At 42.8% G+C, this 25690-nt stretch overlaps 1 protein-coding gene across 3 annotated transcripts in view; it reads left to right on the forward strand.

Moving 5' to 3' along the window:
• raph1a (Ras association (RalGDS/AF-6) and pleckstrin homology domains 1a) overlaps positions 1-25690 on the forward strand; it is a 249705-nt gene that overhangs the window by 204229 nt on the left and 19786 nt on the right. For all 3 annotated transcript variants that reach the window (XM_067987976.1, XM_067987977.1, XM_067987978.1), the window contains 5 exons: positions 2527-2670; positions 8995-9105; positions 17242-17340; positions 22199-22319; positions 25004-25155. In XM_067987976.1, the coding sequence (XP_067844077.1) occupies positions 2527-2670; positions 8995-9105; positions 17242-17340; positions 22199-22319; positions 25004-25155 (627 nt within the window). The remainder of the gene's footprint in view (positions 1-2526; positions 2671-8994; positions 9106-17241; positions 17341-22198; positions 22320-25003; positions 25156-25690) is intronic.

Consider the following 25690-nt stretch of genomic DNA (forward strand, 5'->3'; position numbering starts at 1 on the left):
GTTCCCTTTGACTATCTGACATATGCAATGCCCCTTCCCCCCACTATTCCCAGAAAAGCTTGGTGTACTCTCTGGCTGGCTTCAGATGGGAATTTATTTATTTGTGCTGCTGGTCATGACACTGCCTTATATTTCAAGAAGTGAGTACTGGAATCTGGCATTAATCAGGCGAGCAGTTTGATTTGTCATAGTTAACCTTGAACCTGAATATTTCTGCATCCCAGATATTTAGCAATAAGCAAAGAGCAAATACTCGCAACTAAAATTTGATAGTGTGGCTAATGGTGCACGCTTCAAAGATAGCAGTTTAAAGTGAATTTAATATATACTTGATATTGACATAACTTCTGTTGAGTGGTGAAAATATCATGTTTGCATTCTATAAATCCAAACATTGGCAAGTTAGTAATGGGAAGCTAGTTAGGATTTCCCAACTATTTGTGCAATAGTTTTTAAACTTCTAAAAAATCTTTCCACTGGTTTTATCTGCAGCTGCAGAAGGACTACCCTGAAAATGTTTCCAGGATAGGATTTTGTTTTTTCCCCAGTTTTCTCCTCCTCTCTCACCACCTCTCCTGAAGGGGCTCCTTCAGTTCCAGTAGCCCTGTGTGCATCTAGACAGACACAGAATCAGCAGGCTATTTGTTCATCCGGGTTGTCCCAACCAAACTGGAACTGGTCCTTACCCATTGTCCACACACCATCTTTCTAGGGAGAAGGTCACTGAATAGTGATCAGGAGCCGGCTGTTTCCCCTTCTCCCACCCCAGCCCAGGGGCACAAAGCCAGCAGTTGTGTCCAAACTCCAGCTAGCTAACACTGTACAGACTTTACACACTTGTGCTGCATCTGCCGTTTCACATTAACATCAACAATGTGAAGAAAACTAACCAGAGTGAGAAATATGTTGACACATTAACAGAATGATCAACTTGCCATTCCTTCCCTTGCTGTGGAGAGCATCCACTCTTGTGCACCGGTACACGCACTGTTTTTATGGTCTTCCCAGTGTTAGTGCACACAGCCACTCCCCACTGGTATGCTGCAAAGTATGGTGTTATTGTTGGAAAGTTCTAGTTTTATAATAGGAGAGTTTTTTTTTGGCTGGTTTTGGGCAACATATGAGGTTTCTATCCATACTGAGAAGTTGCCTGACACTATGTGAGCGAGCCCAAACTGGTGAAAAATTAAGTCGTCATCTAACCTTTTGTGAAGTTTAAGTTTAAAAAAAATTGAAACTATTATTAAAACAAAATATATTAAAGAGGAAATTAAGGCTAAAGGGAGTATTTTTTTAAAAAAGTCTGCTTAGAAGATGGAGTTGCCGCTCAGGTTGAGCCTAATTCCATGCCAGACTGGGGTGTGTTTGAGGTATTCTGCAGGGGAAGCACTTGAAACACTGAGGGCCCTAACATTGGCCTGTGAGCTTGCTGGGATCCCAGAAATCCATGGCATCGGCTGCGACCAAAGAAATCCATGGCATCGGCTGGGATCCCAGAAATCCACGGCATGGGCTGGGATCCCAGAAATCTGCTCCATTGGCTGGGATCCCAGAAATCCACTCCTTTGGCTGGGTCCCAGAAATCCACAGTGTCGGCTGGGTAATCTGCATCCTCAGAAAAACTTAATCAAGATTCTCGGACGTAGATTTTTTTATCTCTCTTTAAACTTTGGAGAGAAGAAAATTATTCTTCCCAGACGGTGCCTCTCATTTAAATGAACCACCATAACTCACTCCCAGGTTTTGCATTGGTACAATTCAAGGCTTGAATAAAACAGCACTCTCTAAATCGTGAGTTAACGTTTCAGGTCGAACAGTTCTGACGAAAGGTCTTCGACCTGAAACGTTAGCTCTGTTTCTTTCTCCACAGATGCTACCTCGTTTGCTGAGCTTTTCCAGCATTTTCTGTTTTTATTTCAGATTTCCAGCATCCGCAGTATTTTGCTTTTGACTTTCTAAATCGTGCTGAGAGAGAATCGGACCCCAAAACATCAGGGGCAGAAGATCGAGAGAATTTCATAGTGATCGAACAATATTGAGATCCCACGTGCTGGGTACAGTGTGGGTCCGACCCAGGCTAGAGTTCTCACACAGAAAATCTGAGGCAGCACGTTGTCAAAGTCTGTCTTGTACATGTAGCTGGCTCCAGCCGTATTGCCTGCCAGCCCACTGGCCTGTCTGGGAGTGGAGCAGAGATAAGAAACAAGCAAAATAAATAATGGGCCAGAAAAATTAAGTTTGCTGAACACTATCGAACAGTTTTTTTTTACTGGAATCTGTATTGGCCCTCCCCTATAAGTAGAAGTCGCAAGGTTAATGAGTATGTCTGCAGAAAATTTGCAGTGCCTTGTGACCCCATTCACCCAATTTTCTCCCCTCCCCTCCGCTTTCGAAGTAGTGAGCCAAACAATAGGCTGTAGAGCGTGCTTTTTACTACATGCTGGATCTAAATAGTTCAAGCAGCTCAGGCCATTCTAATCTCTGCGGTGTGTGAATGAATTGTTCTGTTCTGTGCTTTTGCTGCAGGAATTTTTCTGTGGAAGTTCTGTGACTGTTCCAGAGATTGAGGGCATGCTGTGGCTGAAAGAGGATGGCAAGAAATCCTGGAAGAAGCGCTATTTCCTGCTCAGAGCCTCTGGAATCTATTATGTCCCTAAGGGCAAGACAAAGGTAAGGGTTTTCAGAAGGTGCCCTGGTTTTTTTTAAATTAATCATGTGGCAGAATTAATCATGGAATTGCTTCTGAGAATATTTCTCGAAACACTGAAGCAACTCCAGCTGTGCCTCAAGTTCTATTTCATGATGTTTTTCATTACTGTTCACTGTCATTCTTGCTATCCAAAACAGTTGGATGAATCGGTAACTATGGAGGGGTCTGATACAGTAGCTATATCGGAGACGTGCTATGGCATGGACAGGATTAGCAACTTAAATGTTCCTCATTTGAATATTTTTAGGAAAGATGGAAAGCGAAAAAGGGGGCTGAGTGGCAGTATGAATAAAAGATTCTATTATAGCGTTAGAATGTAAGGATGTTCTGAAGTGATTGCATTAAGACAGATTCTATATGCATGGAGTTGAGGAATAGGGGATGAATTGGTACGATTCTTGATGTGGACACCAAATAAAGGAGATGAGATAGAGGGAGATCTGCAGACAATTCAGAGAGATATGCAAGAAGAACAGGGAAATAATTTGGGGAAATTTCAATTGAGGATAGATTGAGATAAAGGTAATGCATGAAGTCAAAGTGGGGAGCGTGTTTTTAGAATGTGTGCAGGATTGCCTCCTATATCAGCATGTATCCAATCTCACAAGGAAAGAAGCATTGTTGTATTAGTTATGGGAAATAAGGTGGAACTGATGAGAATAGGAGAACAGTTGAGAAATAGTAACCAGAACATAGATTCAATGTGAAAATAGAAAAGGATAATGATCAGCAATGAGAATTCTTCAAATATGGGGTGGGTAGAATATAAACATAGGTGAATGGTATCCTTTTTTGGGGCAAACTCTCAGTATACATAATTAGAGATAAAATTAGTGACCATTTAGAAATAAATGGGGTAATCAAGGACAGCCAGCATGGATTGGTTAGGCAAGTCATGTTTGATAAATTTGTGTTTTCTTTTGAGGATGTGACTGATTGGATTGATAAATGGAAAGTAGATGTCATGTGTATGGATTTTCAGAGGCATTTGATAAAGTCACAGGACATTTATAATGAAAAGTCAGGTGCATGGTGTAAGAGGAAATATAGCAACATGGATAGAAGGTTGATTAAAGGACAGGAAATAGAATTAGAGTTCATAGGTGTCCTTTGGATTTAAGATGGGTTGGAAGGGGTGTACTCCAGGGGTTAGTGCTAGGTCCACTTTAGTTCTCTATATATAGATGATTTGGACTTGGGCATCGGGAGCATGCTATTGAAATTTGCACATGACACATAAGTAGGAGGTTTGGCAAACAGTGTGGAGGAGTGTGAAAGACTTCAGGAGGACATAGCTTATTGGAATGGGCAAACAGGTGGCAGATGCAAGTTCGTGCAGACAAATGTGAAGTAATACATTTTGGAAAGAAATGGAGAGATGCTGAAGGGTGTGATAAACAGATGACCAAGGGATTCAAATACATTATTCCCTGAAAGTACAAGTACATGAAACCATTAAAAAAATTCATAAAATTTTGAGTTTTATAAATAGGGCCATGAAGGACAAAAGGAGTGATAAATTTGTCCACGGCGATGGTTAGACAACAGTTTGGGCACCCCATTATAGGAAGATATTAAAGCCTAAGAGACTGTAAGGCATAGATTCACAAAGATGATACCTCGGTAGGGAACAGTTGTTATGAGAAGGGACTTGCGATACGGGACTATTTCCACCGGCGCAGTAACAGCTAAAAGGAGCAAAAACAGAAAATGCTGGAAAATACTCAGCAGGTCAGGCAGCATCTGTGGAGAGAAAAACAGAGTTAACATTTCAGGCCGATGATCTTTCATCAGAACTGGAAGATGTTAGAGATTGACAGTTTTAAAGCAAATATAGAGTGAGGGATAAGGGGGTGGAGAGGAAAGAACAGAAGTGGGGGTCTGCGATTGGGTGGGGGGCAGGATTGATTAGATGATAAAGATGGTGCAAAGCAAAAAAAAAGGTGGTGGTAATGGGACAAGTAAAGAAACAAATGATGGGTCCAGAGGCAGTTTAAATGGTTATAGCAGTGGGGGAGGGAAGCATGGAAAGGAGATTTAATATGAAGGGTTTTGATAGGGTGAGGAGGGAAAGAGTCAGCGATGAGGGGTCATCAATTTAACATTATCAGAGTGAGGAGGGGTTAGAAATTTCTGGTCTGTTGGTTAGCTTGGCTCATTCGGTAACACGCTTGCCTCTGAGTCAGAAGGTTACGAGTTAAAGCCCCACTCCCAGGACCGACAATCAAGACTGGCACTTCAGTGCAGAACTGAGGGAGTGCTGCATTGTCGGGGTTGCCGTCTCTTGGACCTCATCTGTATTTCTGATGGACACGAATGATTGAAGAAGAGCAGGGAGTTCTCCACCAGGTCGTTCATTCATTACCTGTTTGTAATTGGCTGCTATGTTTGCCTACATAACACTTACTATGCTTCAAAAGTGCTTCATTTGCTGTGAAACACTTTGGGACGTCTTGAGGAGATGAAAGGTGCTATATAAATGCAAGTTTGTTTTGTTCTTTCTTAGGTTTGTGTTGCACTGGGCAGCACTGTCCTACCAGGTCATTGGTGCAGCTCTTAGCATTAGTATCAGTGTTAGCATGATTGCAAATACTGCACAGCTTCATTTCGAATGTACTCTGATTAACACAATCCCACTTAGAACACTACTTTTTGATGGCTTTTGTATTTAAAAGTAGGGTTCTAGATACAGGTATGTAATGAATTGATCAGGATCCAGTTAGCTCTATCTTGGTCTCTTGTGCTGTTACAGTCCACTAGGGGAGTGAACTTGGCTGCTGCTCGTCCAGTTTTGCTCTCCTAGACTTCTTCGTGCCAGTCTCCTGCTCCATCTCACTGCACTGATTATGCTCATGACTGGCAGCTGGGGAAAGCAAGTCAGGAGATTGGTGTTAGTGAATCCAGGAGAATAGGACCAGATCAGAAGCAGGTGAATAGCTCCCACAGCAGGAGTTCCGGTACCATTCAATGCAGTTGCAGAGTGCAGGATACTGAGTTAGACCCAGGTATATCAGAGACTGCAACCTGGACTGGTGTAGAATGAGGCTGGGCTGAAAGAGGAGATCAGGCAACAAGTGCTGGAGAGTCCAAACTAGTGGGATTGGGCCAGGAGCAGGTGACCAGTTTCGAATGGTTAGAACTAGTTCTCATGTCCAATTGAGATTTACTATTCTATGCATCTATTTATAACAACACATTTGGCTTGGACTCTGAGTAGGCTTATAACGTGACAGGGCAAATGATTACGATATATTTAAAATCATTCGGTATTTCTGTATCACATAAGCAGTCGTTATCTTTAGTGTCAGCATTGGCTCAGTAGGAGCACTCTTGCTTTGGAATCAGAAGGTTGTGGGTTCAAGTCTCAATCCAGAGATTTGAGCACATAATCTAGGCTGACACCTTAATGCAGTACTGAGGGAGTATTGCACTGTCGGAGATGACGTCTTTCGAATGAGACGTTAAACTGAAGTCCAATTTGTCCTCTCAGATGGATGTAAAGATCTCATGGAACTATTTGAATAAGAGCAGGAGAGTGCTCCCTGGTGTGCTGGCCAACATTTATCCCTCAACCAACATCACTAAAACAGATTATCTGGTCATTACCTCATTGCTGTTTGAGATCTTGCTGTGTGCAAATTGACTCCCTCGTTTCCCTACATTTCATGACTAGACTTCAAAAGTACTTCATTGGCTGTAAAGTGCTTTTGGAAGTCCTGAGGTCATGAAAGTTGCTATCTCAATGCAAGTTCTTATCTGAGGAATTGGTTTAGAGACTTTACTGAGTCTGATGCTTCCTGTCCTGTCTAAAAGACTGAAAAGTTTGGACATGCAGAGAAACATATTTAAGCAAAATAAGAGCACTTGAGTTTGTTTTGGAATAATTGGATTCCACTGAAATTATTCAGAGGATTGGTTTCTGCTTCATTCAATGCTGCAGAGGGAATCCCTGAGGTTAAATGCCATGCTGTGCAAATTTGTCATTTCAAACGGTTTCTTGGTTTTCTTATTGCTGCTGCATCAGGTTAGAGCATGAGAACGTACACAAGCACAGAGCTTGTATGACTTCCACTATCAGATAATGAATCCTACTTGGTGGGTAACCAAGTACATGCTGATCCCTTGTTACTGTAGATGCTGCCCAGAAGTAAGGAGGAGATTTATCACTGACAAATTTGTTGTACTCCTAAACATTTTGCCAATGTTCCCCACTGAAAGCAGCTTCACAAGCATATATACTAGCTGTTTATCTATGGAAGGCGTCACATCCAATCCCGTTCTGACCCTACATCTGCAATTGCTCGCATTCCATCCTGTTCACTACACCCTGTTCACTACACTGTGAGAAGCAACAAAAACTGATTTTTAAAAAATTTCCCTCGCTGGTCCAGAGGCGCTGAGGCAAATTCTAGCTCCCTAGCTGGTGCCTGAATGAGATCAGCACAGCTAGCAAATCAAACCTGGGACCTTCTGGTCAACCTGCCTTAATGCTGCACCAAGTGGTAACTTCACCCCTCAGGCCATTTGGTGGGTGGGGCTTGCCAGTGTTCTTGAACCAGTTCATAAGAGATGTGTCAGAGTATTTGAAAGTAAAATGCTATTCTTCTCTACACGTTCTCATTTCCCTTTTCCCTCTAGTCAGAAGTTGAGATCTGCTAGGAGAATGGTTGTAAGTCTGCATCCTGCTGATACAGGACCCTGGGGTGTCAGCCTCCTACTGGTACTGAGGCCCTAGAGTGTCAGGAAGTTGAATGGGCCCTAGAGTGTTGGGGTTTCCCCTCGCTTGCCCAGGACACTGAGATCAATTGTAGCACCCCTACTACCTCCCACCCTGAGCTAACTCAGCATAGACAAGGATTGGAACCTTGGAGCCCCTGGTCTGTGTGACTGTTCTACCAGCTGAACCATTAGGGCAGCTATTCTGCATTCAGTTGGCACAGTTTAACTTGGTTTATTAACTGTTACTTTGGTAATGCACATGGACAGTATTTCCTTTCTTGTCTCATAATCTTTAACCTCTCTCCCACCCCCCAACGTTTGTGCTGCAGACGTGTTATTGTGTGACCTGTGGCAAGTCCCTGAGTGAGATCTTGGGGTGTGCCCTCACGAAAATGAGGCAGGTACAACTGATCACGCAAAATAACTGAAATCAGATTCTGTCTTTTTTTTAAGAAAAGTTTTATAGCACCTTGCATTTATACAATGCTTTTAACACATAAAAACATCCCAAGGAGCTTCACAGAGGCAGAAGCAAAAATGGAACCCAAGGCAAAGGAGGAGATATTAGGAGGGATGATCAAAAACTTGGTCAAAGAGGTGGGTTTTAAAGAGGGTAATGCGGAAAGGGAGGTGGGGAGGAAGAGGGGTTTAGGGAGTGTGGGATCTTGGTGGCAGACGGCATGGTGGAGCAAAGGTAAGGATGGACAAGAGGCCAGCTACAGATGGAGAGAGAGTTTAGAGGGGTTGTAGGGCTGGAAGAGGCTGGATAGTGGGGAAAGTCCATGGAGGAACTTAAAGATCAGGATAAGAATGTAAAATTTCAGATATTGAGGGACTAGGAGCCAACATAGCTCAGCAAGGGCAGGGTTGATGGTAGAGTGGGACTTGGTGTGGGACAGGGTATGGGCAGCATGTAGTTTGTCCGAATGAGCACAACGGACCTTGACGCACCACAAACAGCTGCAGTTAGAATATTACCTTATTGGAGTTCATTGTAAGCTGATTTTTTGAAATCTCACTCTAACATAGGGTCATTTTGGGAAGGAATTTAAAAGGAATGGGCAGTGCAATGCTTAAATGGGCTGGGATATCAGCCCTTCACCATGGCAACTTGGATTCACATCTAGCCCAAAGTGAGAGGGTAATAGTCTCTGCTGGCTGAAGGAGTCCTACATTAACTGAGTTTGGGCAGTCTCAATCCAACTCAGTGAGCATGATCTCTCCAGGGTGATCACGTGCCCAGTTTTGAACTGAGCAGCCAAGTTTCAGGGTTATTTTTGAGAAATGAAAATCAAAGAAAAAAATGCAAGCTTTCTAATGCTGAATTTTTCGTAAGACTGTACACAAATGTGAATCTGATGCTCATGCGTCAGTCAGCACAATTGACCCCATTTTTAAAAAAAACACATTTCCCCGCTTTGACGTGCAAAAGATGATCACCTTGCTTTCTTACTCCTCTTCCCCTTTCTTGCTCACAACCACTAAGTTTAAATATTGATTATCAGGTCTTTTACTTTCTCTTTAGGACGAAAGAATGACTACTCTGGCACGATTCTGTTTTCCAGACCTCTCGGGACCTGGCCTGCTTCATTCAGCTGGACCATATGAATGTGTATTATGGGCAGGATTACCGCAGCAAGTACAAGGCTCCCACGGACTACTGCTGTGCGCTCAAGGTAGGACATGGTGCTTAGTTTAAAGTTGTTTTCGTATTGTGGAGTAGGCCATCCAGCCCCTTGAGTCTGTTCCTCCATTCAATTATGATGTGGAGATGCCGGTGATGGACTGGGGTTGACAAATGTAAGGAATCTTACAACACCAGGTTATAGTCCAACTGTTTTATTTGAAAATCACAAGCTTTCGGAGGCTTTCTCCTTCGTCACCTGATGAAGGAGAAAGCCTCCGAAAGCTTGTGATTTTCAAATAAAACAGTTGGACTATAACCTGGTGTTGTAAGATTCCTTACATCCATTCAATTAGGTCATGGCTGATCTGTACCTCAACTCCTGGGAAAGAGAGCAGCACTTGACCAGAGGTCCCATTTCTCTCCACCAGCTATTATTAGGCCAATTGGAGCATAAATATAAAGAAATCCCATGCTGTCGGAGGTGCAGAGGTTACCTCTTCCACATAGTGTGTTGGCAATCAATGTAAAAACACTTCAAAATTAGCTGTAAGTTTCAATCTGCAGTGAATTTGGATCAGAATTGCTAGCCTATCCCAGCTCCATATGTACTTCCAACTGCAACCTAACTAAGGTTGTGTACATCACTCCTTTCTATTTTAAGCCTTTGAATATAAAATGGAGGATTCGGTTTGGCCTCATTTACTTGTGCTGCCTTAGATGACCTATGTATCTGCACATCAAGGTCCCTCTGCTCCTCTACTTCATCTCAAATATCACCATTTATGGTGTATGTCCTTTCCCTGTTCCTGACAATTTTCAACACTGAACTGTGTCTGCCACCTGTCTACCCGTCCCGCAGCCTTTCACAATTTGCCGTACCCCCAATTTGGAGTCATCAGTAAATTTCAATATTGTTCTCTCAGTTCCTAAATCCAGATCATTTATGTATCTAGTAAATAAAAGTGACCCCAACACAGACCCTGCTGAGTACCATTGCCACACCGATGAAGTTAGAGAAAGTACCTTTTACCCCTACCTGTTGCTTTTTGCCCTCTTCTGTCCACATTTCATATGCCATTATCGTGCTGTAAGTTTCTTGTGTGGCCTTATCAAATGCTGCGCTGCCAGAACCACTTGTACTAAGGAGAAATGAATCTTGTTGGATAGCAAAGTCTGGGAAAAGAATCTGTTGAGAATTCGTACTGTCAGGCAGCAAGCAGCATGTCAAAATACAAAAAGCTGCCTGAGAGTCTCTGGCACGATCAGATAGGAGCCATGGGATTCCAATGAGCAGTAGCATTATTTTAAGGGAGACTGCGGTTTATATCAATCATTTTGTTTATTTATTTTTCTCCTCCTAAACGTCCCCAGAGCTACAGAAGAATTTCCTGCGGAACAGAGGCTAGATCAGGAGCAGCAATAGCCATAAATCTTTCTATTGAATAAAAAGCTAACTTTTGCTGACTATAAGTCCTGGAATGATTCTGGGAAAACTAGCTCACAGCTGGTCTGGCACTGTCGGCTTACATGAACCAGCAGCTCGCCTGCCCCATGACCGTCAACATTAGGATGCAAGGCTTGGGCTATTGTTTGTACAGAACACTCACCCGGGAAAGGGGGGCTGCAATAGAGCCTGTTCAGTTAGTCACTATTATCAGAGTTAGATGTCCACCTGTAAATCTGGACTGACTTGTGAATGTCTCGTTACTTGTGGCCGAGAATTTATTTTTCTTCCTTTATGAACGCCTTATGGTGTGCCATTTCCTGAAAGGGAGCTGCAGTTTGACCAATGGAATTTGGCTTTTATTTCCGTGCCGACCCTTATTTAGCCTTGAGGGGTATCACATCTGAGTCAAATTGCATCCTTATCTGGTGAGGGGGCAGAGGGTGCGTGGTGTGTATGTATGAGATTTCTATGCCACTCACACTCACACTCACACTCACACACTCACACTCACACTCACACACTCACACTCACACTCACACTCACACTCACACTCTCTCGCTCTCATTCTCTTTCTTTCCAGTAGGAGTCACTGAATAGTACTCAGGAGCAGGAACCTGAGCTGATTTTCCCTTTCCTTCAGCATCCCAATGACTGCACAGACTGAGATCCGCTAACTCAGCAAAGACCAGGAAACAAATCTGGTCTAATATGTATGCTGTTACACATTGAACCGGACAGTGCCTTTATACACCAGCCACTGTTAATGTGCAATTTACTAAGCAAGCTAAACAATACTAGTCCATGGAGAAAAGGAGGCCAATCGGCAGCATTGAGAAATCCATCAGCAGCTTTGCCAGTGATACACTGTATTGCAATCCAGATATGTAGATAAAATTGGTAATTGTTATTGAACTATATATATATATATATATATTATATGTATATATATTGGGGCTCGAGATCTTAAGCTCTGTGTACAAGCACATGGAACTTGTGTTTCGTGCAGTCGCTTGTTGTCTGGTGCCACTATGTGCTCATGAAAGGTACTGCACAGGGTATCAGAAGTATTATACAGAGGTGTTATTTCAACCACATAACCTAACCCTTCGTCTGTGCATTTTAAAGCTATGGCCTCTAGTCCTACCATCCCTAATCATCTCAAATAACCTATTTAATCCTATCATTATTATAAAAACCTCAATCATATCCCCTCTTGGAGCCTATCCTCATAAGTAAGTGCTCCACAATTTCGTATCAGTAAAGCCCAAGTCTGTCTAACACTTGAATCCTGCTCCCATATGTGGGAAGACTCTTTTTACCCTCCTCACCACAACTTGGTAGGTCGCAGGCTTATTTAGGTGAATGGGCCTGTGTGTGTCAGCTTAATGTGGACATGTGTGATGTGCACTTGGGTTTGGGAAATTCCAGGTATGTTTATAACATGCAGGGGAACCCATTAAAGGGAATCTTCAGACCCTCTATATCGTTTACCATGTGCAGGGACTAAAATGACACACTATTCCAAGAACATACCGGACGGAGCCTTACCTAGCCTGAGTATAGAACTATTTGTTTTGTTTTCAGTGGCCCTTGCAATGCAACCTAAAACCCTAAAGTCACCTCACACTGCTCATGCATTTTATTGAGTGAGCAACTGTTATCTCCTGTTAATTCTTGAACTGTTAATTTCAGTGGGTACCTCTACATGGTATAGACGTGTCCAGAGTTTCCTAACTCCAAGCGCGTAACACTGCACTTGTCCACATGAATTGACACCTACCACATGTGGTTCCACAGAAGCTAACAACACAGAAAGCAGGAGGCTATTCGATACATCGTGTCTGTCTGGATCTTTACTAGAATGGTCCAGAACTAATCCCACTGCTCTTCCCTCTTCCCATAGGTTTGTATCTTTCTCCAGTTTTCCCTTATAAGATACAATGGTCTCAGCCACGCCCTGTGGTAAAGCATTTCCTGCTCCAACACCCTCCGCGTTTTAAAAAAAAATCTCCTAACTCCTTTCCTCTCTCTCTCAGTAACTATTTTAAATTGATGATCCTTCATCATTGACTGCCCAACCAGAAGAAATAGACTTTCCCTGTTCACTCTATCAAAACTCTTCATTATTTAAAAACCTTTACTAAATCTCCTCTTAGTCTTTGCTGCTCCTGTGGAAATAGCCCCAGTATCTCGAGGCTCTTCTCATAGCTACAGTTTCCCATTTCTGGTGAATCTACACTGTACAAGCAATGACATTAATGTCCTTTCTGTAATGGGCACCCAAAACTGCACATAGTGCTGTAACTGTGGCCTAACCAATGTTTTGTACAAATTTATCATTGCTACTTTATTCTGGTATTCTATGCTTCTACTTAAAAAAGACCAACAGCATTTTGGTTTTATATGGCTTTATCTACCTGCATTTGCACTTTCAGAGAATTATGTATTTGACCCCCTAGGTGTCTCTGTTTATCCACACCCTTTCCATTGAGTGTATACCTCCACTCCTTGTTTTACATTTGAAAATATATCACCTAATACTTATCCACATTAAATTGCATCTGACACCTGTGTGTTCCTGAAATCTTTTCTAGGCCTCCTTACTGTTTGCCAAACCTCCTACTTTTGTGTCGTCAGCAAATTCAAGCTACCCAAGTCCAAGTCATCTGCAAGTACTGAGAGCAAAAGTAGACTCAACATTAGCCCATGGGGTACACCACTTCCAACCCATTTCCAATCTGAGCAACACCTATTTACTATAACGCTGTTTCCTGTCTGTCAACTAATTTTCTATCCATACTGCTACATTTCCTCTTCTAACATATGGCTGAATTTTTCGAACAAACCTCTCAGGACACCTTATCTAATATTTTCTGAAAATCCATATACTCTACATCTGCTGCATTCCTTTTATCCAATCAGTCACTTCAAAAAATTTAAATTTGTTAAACATGACTGGCCTTTAACAAATCTGTGCTGGCTGTCCTTGATTAGCCCATGTAGTTCTGAATACCCACTAATATATCTCTAATTATGAATTCTAAGGGTTAGCCCACAGCTGACACCCATTCACTGAACTTGCCTAAATTGGCCTGCAATTTTCCAGTTGTTGTGGTGTCCATTCACGTGCGCATTTTGGCTCCCGCACCTGACCTGAGCCTGTCACTTCTATTTCCCCTTTTTCTTTTCTTCTCTTTACCCCTCTTAGGCCTTTCTCTCCTATCATCATGCCTCCTTTCATTTATCCCCTCTCGGGTACCCTTCCCCAATCCTTCAGCACTCTCCTGCTGCTGTCCCAGGCTTGACTACCTATTGGATAGGCCCACAGTTTTCCTCTGTGCCTCTCTTGGAATCTCTGAAAGACCCATCGAGGCACTTGGCGCTGGAACAGCAACCACAACTTTCCCATCCTACCCTCTCGCAAACCTTCTCACACAGCGCGCCCGCTGGGAGCTAATCTTGCCAACCTCCTTCCCGTCCAAATCACCCCTCGCCCGCTGACCCTTTGGACTGCCGGTGGATCAACTATCACCACCCTTCTCTGCATCTCCCACCAGAACGTCCGTTCACGTATGAACAAGGCCCTTGCCATCCATCACTTCATTGTGGATGATTGCATTGACATCATGGCCTTGACACAAACTTGGCTCATGGATGATGACACCTTCCCCCTTACTAAAGCCTCCCCACCTGGCTATACCTTCCACCAGCTGCCCTACCCAAGCCATCGCAGTGGCGGTGTGGCCCTCATCACCAAATCTCACCATGGTCTGTCCCCCTACTCCTCTGGCACCTTCTCCTTTGCGCATCGATCTTGTTCCACCCGCTCACGTCTCCTTTAAAATGCTCGTTCTCTACCGCCCACCCAAGTACCACACCAAGTTTCTCACCAAGATATCTTCACTGCTTTCCTCCCTCAGCCTCTGCAACAAGCGACTTTTCCTCCTCGGTGATTTCAACCTCCATCTCAACTCACCCTGTGCCCTCTTCTGAGTTCACTGCCCTCCTGTTCTCCCGAAACCTCTCCCTCCATATAAACTCCCCTATCCATATTCACGGCCACCCCCTTGACCTTGCCATCTCACATAGCTTCTCTACTCCCATTGAATCAATCACAAAAAAGGCCATCTCTGATCACTTCTCATATCCCCCTCTATTCACATCCCCCTTCCAACCCCACTTCCTTCTGCGTCCGCCCCAGAAAAAAACTGTTCTTACAGTCGCTTACAACGGCACTTTCAAATTCCCAACTGACTAGCCTTTGGCCCACCATTTACCACGATATTTCCGCAGCTACCGATCTACTCAGTCACATCCTCAACTCCACCTTTGATGCCCTTGTCCCCAGTAAAAACCTGACTCTCTCACCCTGCTCGTTCTCCTTGGTATAGCCTCCATCTCCGCTCCCTTAAGTCCAAGGGATGCAGACTTGAACATTTATAGAGGATAACTGCTTGGACCCATCACCAGATCTGGCTGGACCACATAAAGCACTATCGGATGCTGCTCTTCTCTGCCAAAACTGCTCACTACTCTAGGATCACCTCTGCAATGACCCAGCAAGCCACTCGATTGTATCAAACCGCTATAAAAAGGAATAAGAAGAATAAAACTGGACGGACCACTCGGCTGCAACAAAGTTACACCCAGCCCATTGGATTCTGCAAAATCCTCCTTCTAACATCTGGTGACTAGTTGTGAGAGCTGTCCCACAGACTAGTCAAGCAACAGCCTGACATAGTCATTCTCACAGAATCATACCTCTCAGCCAACTTCCCAGACGTCTTTCCTGCAACTCCATTTTTGAACCGCTCCAATCAGGTTTTTGAACTTCTCCTTTCTCTAATCTACATACCGCCCCTCAAGGACATCATCTGAAAACACTATGTCAGATTCTACATGTACGCTGACGACTTCCAGCTCTACCTCACCACTACCTCTCTTGACCCCTCCATTGCGTCTGATTTGTCATACTACTTGTCAGACATCCAGTATTGGATGAGCAGAAATTGCCTCCAATTAAATATTGGGAAGACCAAAAACATTATCTTCAGTTCCCACCACAAACTCCCTGGCCGCTGTCTCATGCTGACTGTTCGCAACCTCGGTGCCTTATTCGACTCTGAGCTGAGCTTCCAACTCCTCAACCTCTCCATCACCAAGACTGCCTATTTCCACCTCTGCAATGTCGCCCGTCTCCGGCCCAACTTTAGCCCATCTGCTGCTGAAACTCTCATCCCTGCTTCGTTACCTCCAGATTTGATTCCAATGCTCTCCTGGCCGGCCTCCCACCTTCCACCCTCCGTAAACTTCACCAAAACACTGCTGGTCATTTCCTAACTCGCACCAAGTCCTGTTCACCCATCACCCGTGTTCGCTGACCTATATTGGCTCCTGGTCCAGCAACACCTCGAATTTAAAATTCTCATCCTTGTGTTCAAATCCCCCCATGTCCTCATCCCTCCCTATCCCTGTAACCTCCTCAAGCCCTACAACCCTCCGAGTTCGCTGCGTTCCTCCAATCCTGGCCTCCTGTGCATCCCGATTTCCATTGCCCCATTATTGCCTTCAGCTCTGGAATTCCCTCCCTAAACTCCTCAGCCTCTCTATCTCTCTCCTCCTTTAAGACGCTGCTTAAAACCTCCCTCTTTGACCAAGCTTTTGGTCACCTGTCCTAATATATCTTTTATGTTGCTCGGTGTCAAATTTTGTCTGATAAGTCTCTTGTGAAGCACCGTGGGATGTTTTACTACATTAAAGGCTCTATATAAATGCAAGTTGTTGTTACAAGAGGCTGTCAGATATGAGAACAACATTCAAGTCTTGAACAGTCATGGGCTTTATGAAGAGCTGACAGTTGTTAGAGGTGAAGAAAAGGAAACTGGGCTCCCTGGGAGCCGGCTTTATGAATGGAGGAGGACTGGCCACAGTATGACTGATACTAGACTTCTTATGCTACAATAGAATCAGTTGTTCATATTCCCCACGTTCTTAACCACAAGTAAAGGCTTTAATAAATGCATTAAATTATAGTTCACTGGATACATTTAATCATGTTAGTGTGAAAAATCTAATTTTTTAGACATTTCATATAGGCTAAACCTTTATTTTGGACATGAGGAATTTCAGCTACTGAGGAAAAAATGATGACAGAGTTTTCAGAAATCATGTTGAGAGAATTATGGGAACCTGTGGCCAGATGGTGCAATCAGTGACCAGTTTACAGAGGCATTTTCCATTATAAATGTGGATATTGGAACTTATAATCAAATATTTTTTTTTATTCGTTCACGGGATGTGGGCGTCGCTGGCAAGGCCGGCATTTATTGCCCATCCCTAATTGCCCTCGAGAAGGTGGTGGTGGGCCGCCTTCTTGAACCGCTGCAGTCCGTGTGGTGACGGTTCTCCCACAGTGCTGTTAGGAAGGGAGTTCCAGGATTTTGACCCAGCGACAATGAAGGAACGGCGATATATTTCCAAGTCGGGATGGTGTGTGATTGAGGAAAAAGTGTGACAAAAATGTAACAAAAGGACGTCAAGTGACACAGGCAGGAAGTGCATGCAGACATAGTATTTCTAATACAATATTTAATCAAATTCAATCTAAATGCCCCCCCAGTTTGGCCTTACATTTTCCCATTTCCAGCCTGACTACAGTGATTTGTTAGAGATTTTTGTACATCGTTACCTGTCTTGTAATGAGTAAAAGTTTATTCTCCCGTTTGTTGTTTACTGCAGCACCCTCAGATCCAGAAGAAGTCTCAATACATCAAGTACCTCTGCTGCGATGATGTCCGAACTCTTCACCAATGGGTGAATGGCATTCGCATCGCCAAGGTAACTGTAGCTGGTGGGGGCGGTGGGGGGGGGGGTCATGCTTTTATCCTTGGGTGAAGCAGTAAGTTTCATTCAGTCAGTCACTAGCCTGTGCTCTACTTAACCTGGAAATACTTAAGACTGCACGAATGTGAGAAAGTGCTCCTTTCCCCAGCATTTATTAAGCTTTAAATATGAAGCAAAAATCGTGTCTGTGCCAGCTCTTTGAAAGAGCTATCCAATTAGTCCCACTCCCCTGCTGTTTGCCCATAGCCCTCCAAATCTTTCCATTTCAAGCATATATACAATTCCCTTTTGAAAGTTACTACTGAATCTTTCAGACAGTGCACGCCAGATCATAGCTTGCTGTGTAAAAAGAATTCTCATCTCCCCCACTGGTTCTTTTGCCCATTATCTTAAATCTATGTCTTCTGATTTTATACCCTCCTGTCAGTGGAAACAGTTTCTAATTGTCTACTCTATCAAAACTGCTTCATAATTTTGAACAGCTCTATTAAATCTCCCCTTAACCTTCTCTGCTCTGAGAACAACCCAGCTTCTCTAGTCTCTCCACATAACTGAAGTCCCTCATCCCTGGTATCATTCCAGTAAATCTCCTCTGCATCTGCTCAAAGGCCTTGACATCCTTCCTAAAGTGTGGTGCCCAGAATTGAACACAATACTTCTTTAAAAGCCTCTTCAACTTGTCCTGTCACGTTCAAAGATTTGTGTATGTGAACCCCCAGGCCCCTCTGTTCCTGCACCCCTTTAAAATCATTTAGTTTATATTGCCACTCCTTATTCTTCCCTATTTTAGATCTTGTATTGTGTAATGAGGGTTAATTAGTAATCTCACAGTAAAGGATCCTCTGGGAAAAAGTGATCATAATATGATAGAATTTCACATTGAGTTTGAGAGTGACATACTTAAGTCAGAAACTGAGGCTTAAACTTAAACAAAGCCAATTACATAGGTATGAGGGGCAAGCTGGCTAAGGTAGAATGGGAAATTAGATTAAAGGGTATGACGGCGGATAAGCAATGGCAAACATTTAAAGAAATATTTCAATATTCTCAACGAATATACATTCCATTGAGAAATAAAAACTCCACAGGAAAAGTGATCCATCCGTGGCTAACTAAAGAAGTTAAGGATAGTATTAGTTTAAAAGAAGAGGCCTTTAATATTGCGAAGAAGAGTAGTAAGCCTGAGGATTGGGAGAGTTTTAGAAACCAGCAAAGGACAACCAAAAAATTGATAAAATGGGAGAAAATGGACTATGAAAGTAAACTAGCAAGAAATACAAAAACGGATTGTAAAAACTTCTACAAGTATGTAAAAAGGAAGACAGTCCCTTACAGGCTGAGGCAGGAGAAATTATAATGGGGAATCAGGAAATGGCAGAGACGTTAAATAAATATTTTGTATCTGTCTTCACAGTAAAAGATGCAAAAAGCATACCAGAAATAGTGGGGATCCAGGGGGCTAATGAGAGAGTGAGGTACTTAAAGTAATTAATATCAGTAGAGGAAAAAATACTTGAGAAACTAATGGGACTAAAAGCCAATAAATCCCTGGGCCCGATGGCCTATATCCAAGGGTTCTAAAAGAGGTGGCTGCAAGATAGTATTGGTTATGATTTTCCAGAATTCCCTAGATTCTAGAACGGTCCCAGCAGATTGGAAGGAAGCAAATGTAACCCCGATATTCAAGAAAGGAGGGAGAGAGAAAACAGGGAAATACAGCCTGTTAGCCTAACATCAGTCGTCAGGAAAAGGTTGGAATCCATTATTAAGGAAGTGGTAACAGGGCACTTAGAAAATCATAATATGATTAGGCAGAGTCAACATGGTTTTATGAAAGGGAAATCGTGTTTGACAAATTTAGATTTTTGAGGATGTAATTAGCAGGGTAGATAAAGGGGAACCAGTGGATGTAGTATATTTGGATTTTCAAAAGGCATTCAATAAGGTGTCACATAAAAGGTTGTTACGCAAGATAAGGGCTCATGGGGTTGGGGGTAACATATTAGCATGGATAGAGGATTGGTTAAAGGACAGAAAACAGAGATTAGGGATAAACGGGTCATTTTCAGGTTGGCAGACTGTAACTATTGGGGTGCCCCAAGGATCGTGCTTGGGCCTCAGCTATTTACAATATATATTAATGACTTAGATGAAGGGACCGAGTGTAATGTATCCAAGTTTGCTGATGATACAAAGGTAGGTGGGAAAGTAAGTTGTGAGGAGGACACAAAGAGTCTGCAAAGGGATATAGACAGGTTAAGTGAGTAGACAAGAAGGTGGCAGATGGAGTATAATGTGGGGAAATGTGAGGTTATTCACTTGGGTAGGAAGAATAGAAAAACAGAATATTTTTTAAATGGTGAGAAACTATTACATGTTGATATTCACAAGGATTTGGGTGTCCTTGTACAAGAAACACAAAATGTTAGCATGCAGGTACAGCAAGCAATTAGGAAAGCAAATGGCTTGTTGGCCTTTATTGCAAGAGGGTTGGAGTACAAGAGTAAGGAAGTCTTAATACAATTGTACAGGGTTTTGGTGCAACCTCACCTGGAGTATTGTGTACAGTTTTGGTCTCCTTATCAAAGGAAGGATATACTTGCCTTTGAGGCAGTGCAACAAAGGTTCACTAGATTAATTCCTGGGAAAAGAGAGTTGTCTTACGAGGAGAGGTTGAGTAAAATGGGCATATACTCTCTGGTGTTTAGAAGAATGAGAGGTTATCTCATTGAAACATACAAGATTATGAGAGAGCTTGACAAGGTAGATGCTGAGAGGTTGTTTCCCCTGGCTGGAGAGTCTAGAACTAGAGGGCACAGTCGCAGGATAAAGGGTCGGCCATTTAAGACTGAGATGAGGAGGAATTTCTTCAATCATAGGGCTGTGAATCTTTGGAATTCTCTACCCCGAGATCTGTGAATGCTGAGTCATTGAATATGTTCAAGGCTCAGATAGATAGATTTTTGGACTCTAGGGGAATCAAGGGATATGGGGATCGGGCAGGAAAGTGGAGTTGAGGTCAAAGATCAGCCATGATCTGATTGAATGGCAGAGCAGGCTCAAGGGGCCGTAAGGCCTATTCCTATTTTTATTTCTTATGTTCGTATATTCCTTCCAAATTGTGTCACTTCACACTTCTCAAATTTCATCTGCCACGTGTCTGCCCATTTCACCAGTCTGTCTATGTCCTCCTGAAGTCTCCCCACTGTTTACTACATTTCCATGTTTTGTGTCAACTGCAAACTTTGTAATTATGCCCCCTATATCCAAGTCCAGGTCATTAATGTACAGTATATCAAAAAGAGCAGTGGTCCTAATACCGACCCTGGAGGACACTACTATATACTTCCCTCGAATCTTGAAAAACAGCTGTTCACCACTACTTTATGCTATCTGTCTCTTAGCTAGTTTTGTATCCATGCTGCCACTGCCCATGGGCTTCAATTTTGCTAACCAGTCTATTATGTGGTACTTTATCAAACACCTTATGAAAGTCTATATACACAACATCAACTGCACTACCTTCATCAACACTCAATTATTTCATTGATTAACTCACTCAAGTTTGTCAGACCTTTAACAAATCAGTGTTGGCTGTCACTTATTAATCCATGTTCTTCCAAGTGACAATTCATTTTGTCCCAGATTATGGTCTCTAGAAGTTTCTTCACCACCGACGTTAGTTTATCCCTCTCCCCTTTTTCGAACAGGGTGTAACTGTTGCAACCCTCCAGTCCTCTGGCAGCACTCCCATATCCAAGGAGGATTGAAAGATTGTGGCCAGAGGGTCTGCTATTTCCACCCTTACTTCCCTCAGCAACATAGAATGCATCCCATCAGGACCTGGTGACTTTTCTACTTTGAACGCTGCCAATCTTTTATGTACCTCCTCTTTATCTATTTTTATCTTATGCAATTTCTCTACCCCCTCCTCCTTTTCTGTGACAGTGGCAGCATTCTCTTCTTCTGTGAAAACAGATGCAAAGTACTCATTTAGTACCTCTGCCTCCCCAAGAAGATTTCCTTTTTGGTCCCTAATTAGTGCCTTCCTTTGACTATCCTTTTACTTTTTATATGTTTGTAAAAGACTTTAATGTTCCCTTTTAAGTTACCCGCTAACCTTTTCTCATATGCTCTCTTTGCCCCCCTTATTTCCTTTTTCAGTTCTCTGTACTTCTTGTACTTTGCATGATTCTCTACTGTATTATGAGCCTGTCATTTATCATAAGCCTCCTTTTTCTGTTTCATTTTAATCTCAATTTCTTTCATCATCCAGGGAGCTCTAGCTTCAGATGCCCTTCCTTTCCCCCTTATAGCAATGTGTTTGGTCTGTTCCTTAACTTTATCTTCCGTGAAGACAACCCTTTACTCATTTACTGTTTTATCTGCCAATCTATGTTTCCAAACTACCTGGGCCAGATCCCTTTTCAACTCCTTGAAGTTAGCCCTCTTCCAGTTGAGTATCTACAGGTCTGTCACCATGTAACACTGGGGCACAGTACTGGCGGGTACTGCTCTGTCACTGTATAACACTGGGGTGCAGTACTGGTCAGTATAGGACTGTCACTGTATAACACGGGTGCAATACTGGTAGGTACAGGTCTGTCATTGTATACTGGATTTTGAGGGAATGAATATGGCTCGAGAAGTGAATTGGCAGAACATTGAGGAGAATTAGCTTCAGTGGGATTTTTCACCTAGCATATTCATACCAATACACCAAACAACGTAAGTGATCTAATTGGCTTAAAGCTGAATGAACAACCACTGACTATGGCATTTTTCCTTCGGAAATGTACAGAAGCTGAGACAGTGATAATCAAATAATCCCCTTTTCATCTTTGTTAACCAGTACGGGAAGCAACTATATGACAACTACCAGGATGCTGTGAAGCGGGCTGAAGCTGCATATGAATGGTCGTCCCTGTCCAGCGCTAGTATGAAATCCGGATCAAGCTCTTCCAGTTTGCCAGGTAAATTGGCTTCTATGTTTTTTTTCTCCCTGTCCCCCCCTCCCTGTCCCCCCCCCCCCCCCCCCCCCAACTACCCTCCTCTCAAAGGTACTGATTCTTGTTGGGGTGTGGGTGTCACAAGCACCAGTTGCCAATCAGGTACCTCAGTTCATGTGTGAACGTAGACAGTATCAGCAGGAAATTCCACCATTGGTGGCATCACAGCTGATCCTGTTCCTGCCCTGTTCTGTACGGCTAGAAAGACTGAAAGAAATAAAAACGGAATCCTAATAAGTGCAGTACTAGTTTGCTTTCGATGTACATTTTCTGATGAACTGCAGACACCAGTCAATAATATGCGTTCTATGTGGAAAAGAAAAAGGAATTTGAGTGGGTGTACTGCACAGTTACGTAACATTTGTATCCGTGTAGATATTTTGATGAGCTCCCTTGATGGCTCTTTTGATGATCACACAACTCAGTGCAGTGCTGAGCCATACACCATTCTCAATCTGTGTAGTTAGCTATTCTCAAACAGGTTGATGATAAAGGTGTCGCATCTGGCTTCTGTGCCTTTAGGGAATAACCAGCCAAGGCTCCCCATCTCGATTGCTGCTCAGTGGGCCCTCCTGGAATAGGGGCAGGTTCACGCTTAGCCATGATGCTTTCTATGGTCGATAGTCCAACAATACTTTCTTCCTCGGCTCACATGGAAAATGGCCACTTGAATGATATACCAGAGGCCATGTAACGGCATTCCAGCAAGAGTCAGCTAATTCGGAGAGGAGGGGAGAAAATTGAGAGGACAAATATTTTAAAAAGTCACTATTGTTAGCTGATAGTTGGGGTGGGGGGCGGGTGCATGCTTACATGGACTGAAACCAGATTACACATGCAGGTTTGTTTCAGTGGTCTCCTGGATGCAGCCCTGGTTAATAAATTATGGGGCTGTATTGAGACTTGGAAGGTTGCTCATATTGAGCCAATATTCAGATAAAGAATGAGCATGACCCGATAATTATAGTCTGGGTGGTATTCCATCTGTAGCTGGGGAAAATTCTGTACTAGATACTGGCTGCTACTAGATACTGTCGATCATTTAAAGAGAGGTATCCAGTAGATATAAAAGGCTTGAACTTTCAGAAAGCATTTGATAAGGTTCCCCAGTTGAAGCTTTTAAGAGAGATGGGACATGATTTTACTGATAAATAGATAGCAATTTGGCTAAGCAGTAGAAGGCAGAAGATGATAAGTGGAGAAGGCTCTTGGGAGGTTGCAACCAGTGGAACTCCACATGGGTCTATTTTGCATCTTTTTTTGTTTACACTGTTATAAATGATATGGAGATGGGCACTACCAGTAACAATGCTATAAAATTTGGCCATGGCACCAAGCTAAGTGGTCAGGTATCCAGTGTGTAGAGAGAGCATATTCAGATAGACCTGGAGCCAAGGGATGAGAAATGAAGGTTAATGTGGAGAAGTGTAAGGTAATGCATTTTGGTACAAGAAGCAAGGACTGTGTGTATACCATAGATGGGTACTTACTGATGAGTGCAAAAGGAGAAAGATTTGGATGTGATGGTCCTTCGTGCATTGGAAGTATCTGCTCAGTGCGAAGGCTGTTATTAACCAGGTAAATTAAGTTTCAGAATGCATCTTTGGCATTTGATTACAAATCAAAACAGGTTAATGAAGCTGAATGATTTGGCAGGATGTGAGACTGAGGGCCGTATGGTTAGACGTGGGCCGAGTTGATTAAATAGCTTATGGAATACTTGCATGTTCTGTACATGGTAAATATTTGGAGGGAATTCCTTGTTTTTTTAAACCTGGTTTAAATCGCCTTCCTTATGAATTTTGAATTGGGTTAAGTGGGAGCCATGATGGTGCTTTTGTGTGTAGTAAATTGCAGGGAATGGCTCAATGTGATGTGCTTGTACAGGTACATTGGAGGAAGGGGTTCGATGTGTTTCTACTGGTACAATGGAGGGAAAGGGCTTGATGTGTGTTTGTATAACGTATTCCTGTACCAAGGTTTGTTGTGGAAGGTTTTCTGAGTGGGAGGAGAAAGAAGAGGGAAATGAGAGAAAGGCGCTGCTATGGTTGAGATTATCAGAGCTGCTCAGAAACTTTCCTGGAACAGTATTTGCTTTACAAAGTCAGGAAAAAATGGGAATTTGGTTAAACCTTTGTTTCTGTCAGATTTGGATGCAAGTGCTTTGGAATTTATTTTCTGTCTTGTTTAAGTTGTATTAAATGCTAAAAGTAAATGTCAAAGCATCTGCACCCAAATCTGACAGAAACAAACGTTTACTGAATTCCCATCAAGACGTTCAGTAGAAAATTAGATTTCTTCTTATGGCTGAACTTTCTCTTGTGAAGGAATAAAAATCCCATGAAAATAGCGTGAAGTTAAAGTTAACAAAATACACAACATGTCTGTCAACACCTGAAAAAGTTAACGCTTAGGTGAAGACCCTTTATCAGAACTCATAATCCAAAGGATCTCCATCTAAAATGTTAGCCTTGTGTTTCTTTCAGACGTAGTCTGACCTGTTGTGTATTTGCAGTATTTTGTTTCTATGTCAGATTTTTAACGTATGTGATGTTTTATTTAAAATCTCAAGCTTTTTGCATACTAAGAACTCAACAGACTTTTAATTTGATGCATGGGATTCACCTCCATCTGCTTTGTTTGTGCAGAATCCCACTCAAACCATTCGAACCAATCAGACAGCGGTGTTTCTGACCTGCAATCTACAGGTCACGTTCGCTCCCAGAGTATCGTCAGCTCCATCTTCTCAGAGGCTTGGAAAAGGGGCACACAGCTGGAGGAACAGCAGCAGCACTCCAAGGTAAGAGGAAGAAATCTACCTTCTTGCTACACAAAGAAAAGCATTCTGCTTCACTTCCCATCCTACAGATGAGCCTGCCTGTATCGTTCATCAATGGGTTCGCAATCAAGTCTACTGCAAAATGTTAACAAGACGGGCATGTTCCACTACTGTGATTTGAAGCTTGGGGAGATTAGTGACTTGACCATTATGTCGCTGTAACCTTGGTGCTAAACTCAAATGGCAGTCTTCCTTTTAGAATCATCTTATCCCTCAGATCTTTGCTATTTGGTCAGGAGGGCAGGGTGATCTGACAGGGCACAGTTCTGCAGATACCATCAGAGCTGCTACTTAGCTGACTCATTGTGAGGTCAGTTTAAGTGGTGCATATTAGGAAATTCTTACCACTCTCTGTTCAAACTCTTCCTGTCCTTTCCAATCCTGATGGTTTCTGCCAGTATTAGATGAAACTCACCCCTTTGGTGGAAAATCTATAAAAGGCTGACGATTTAGTCGAAGTATTCTAACTGTCACTGGCAGTATCTGAGACAAAGAC

The sequence above is a fragment of the Heptranchias perlo genome, chromosome 7, assembly GCF_035084215.1.
Source record: "Heptranchias perlo isolate sHepPer1 chromosome 7, sHepPer1.hap1, whole genome shotgun sequence".
Classification (NCBI taxonomy): domain Eukaryota; kingdom Metazoa; phylum Chordata; class Chondrichthyes; order Hexanchiformes; family Hexanchidae; genus Heptranchias; species Heptranchias perlo.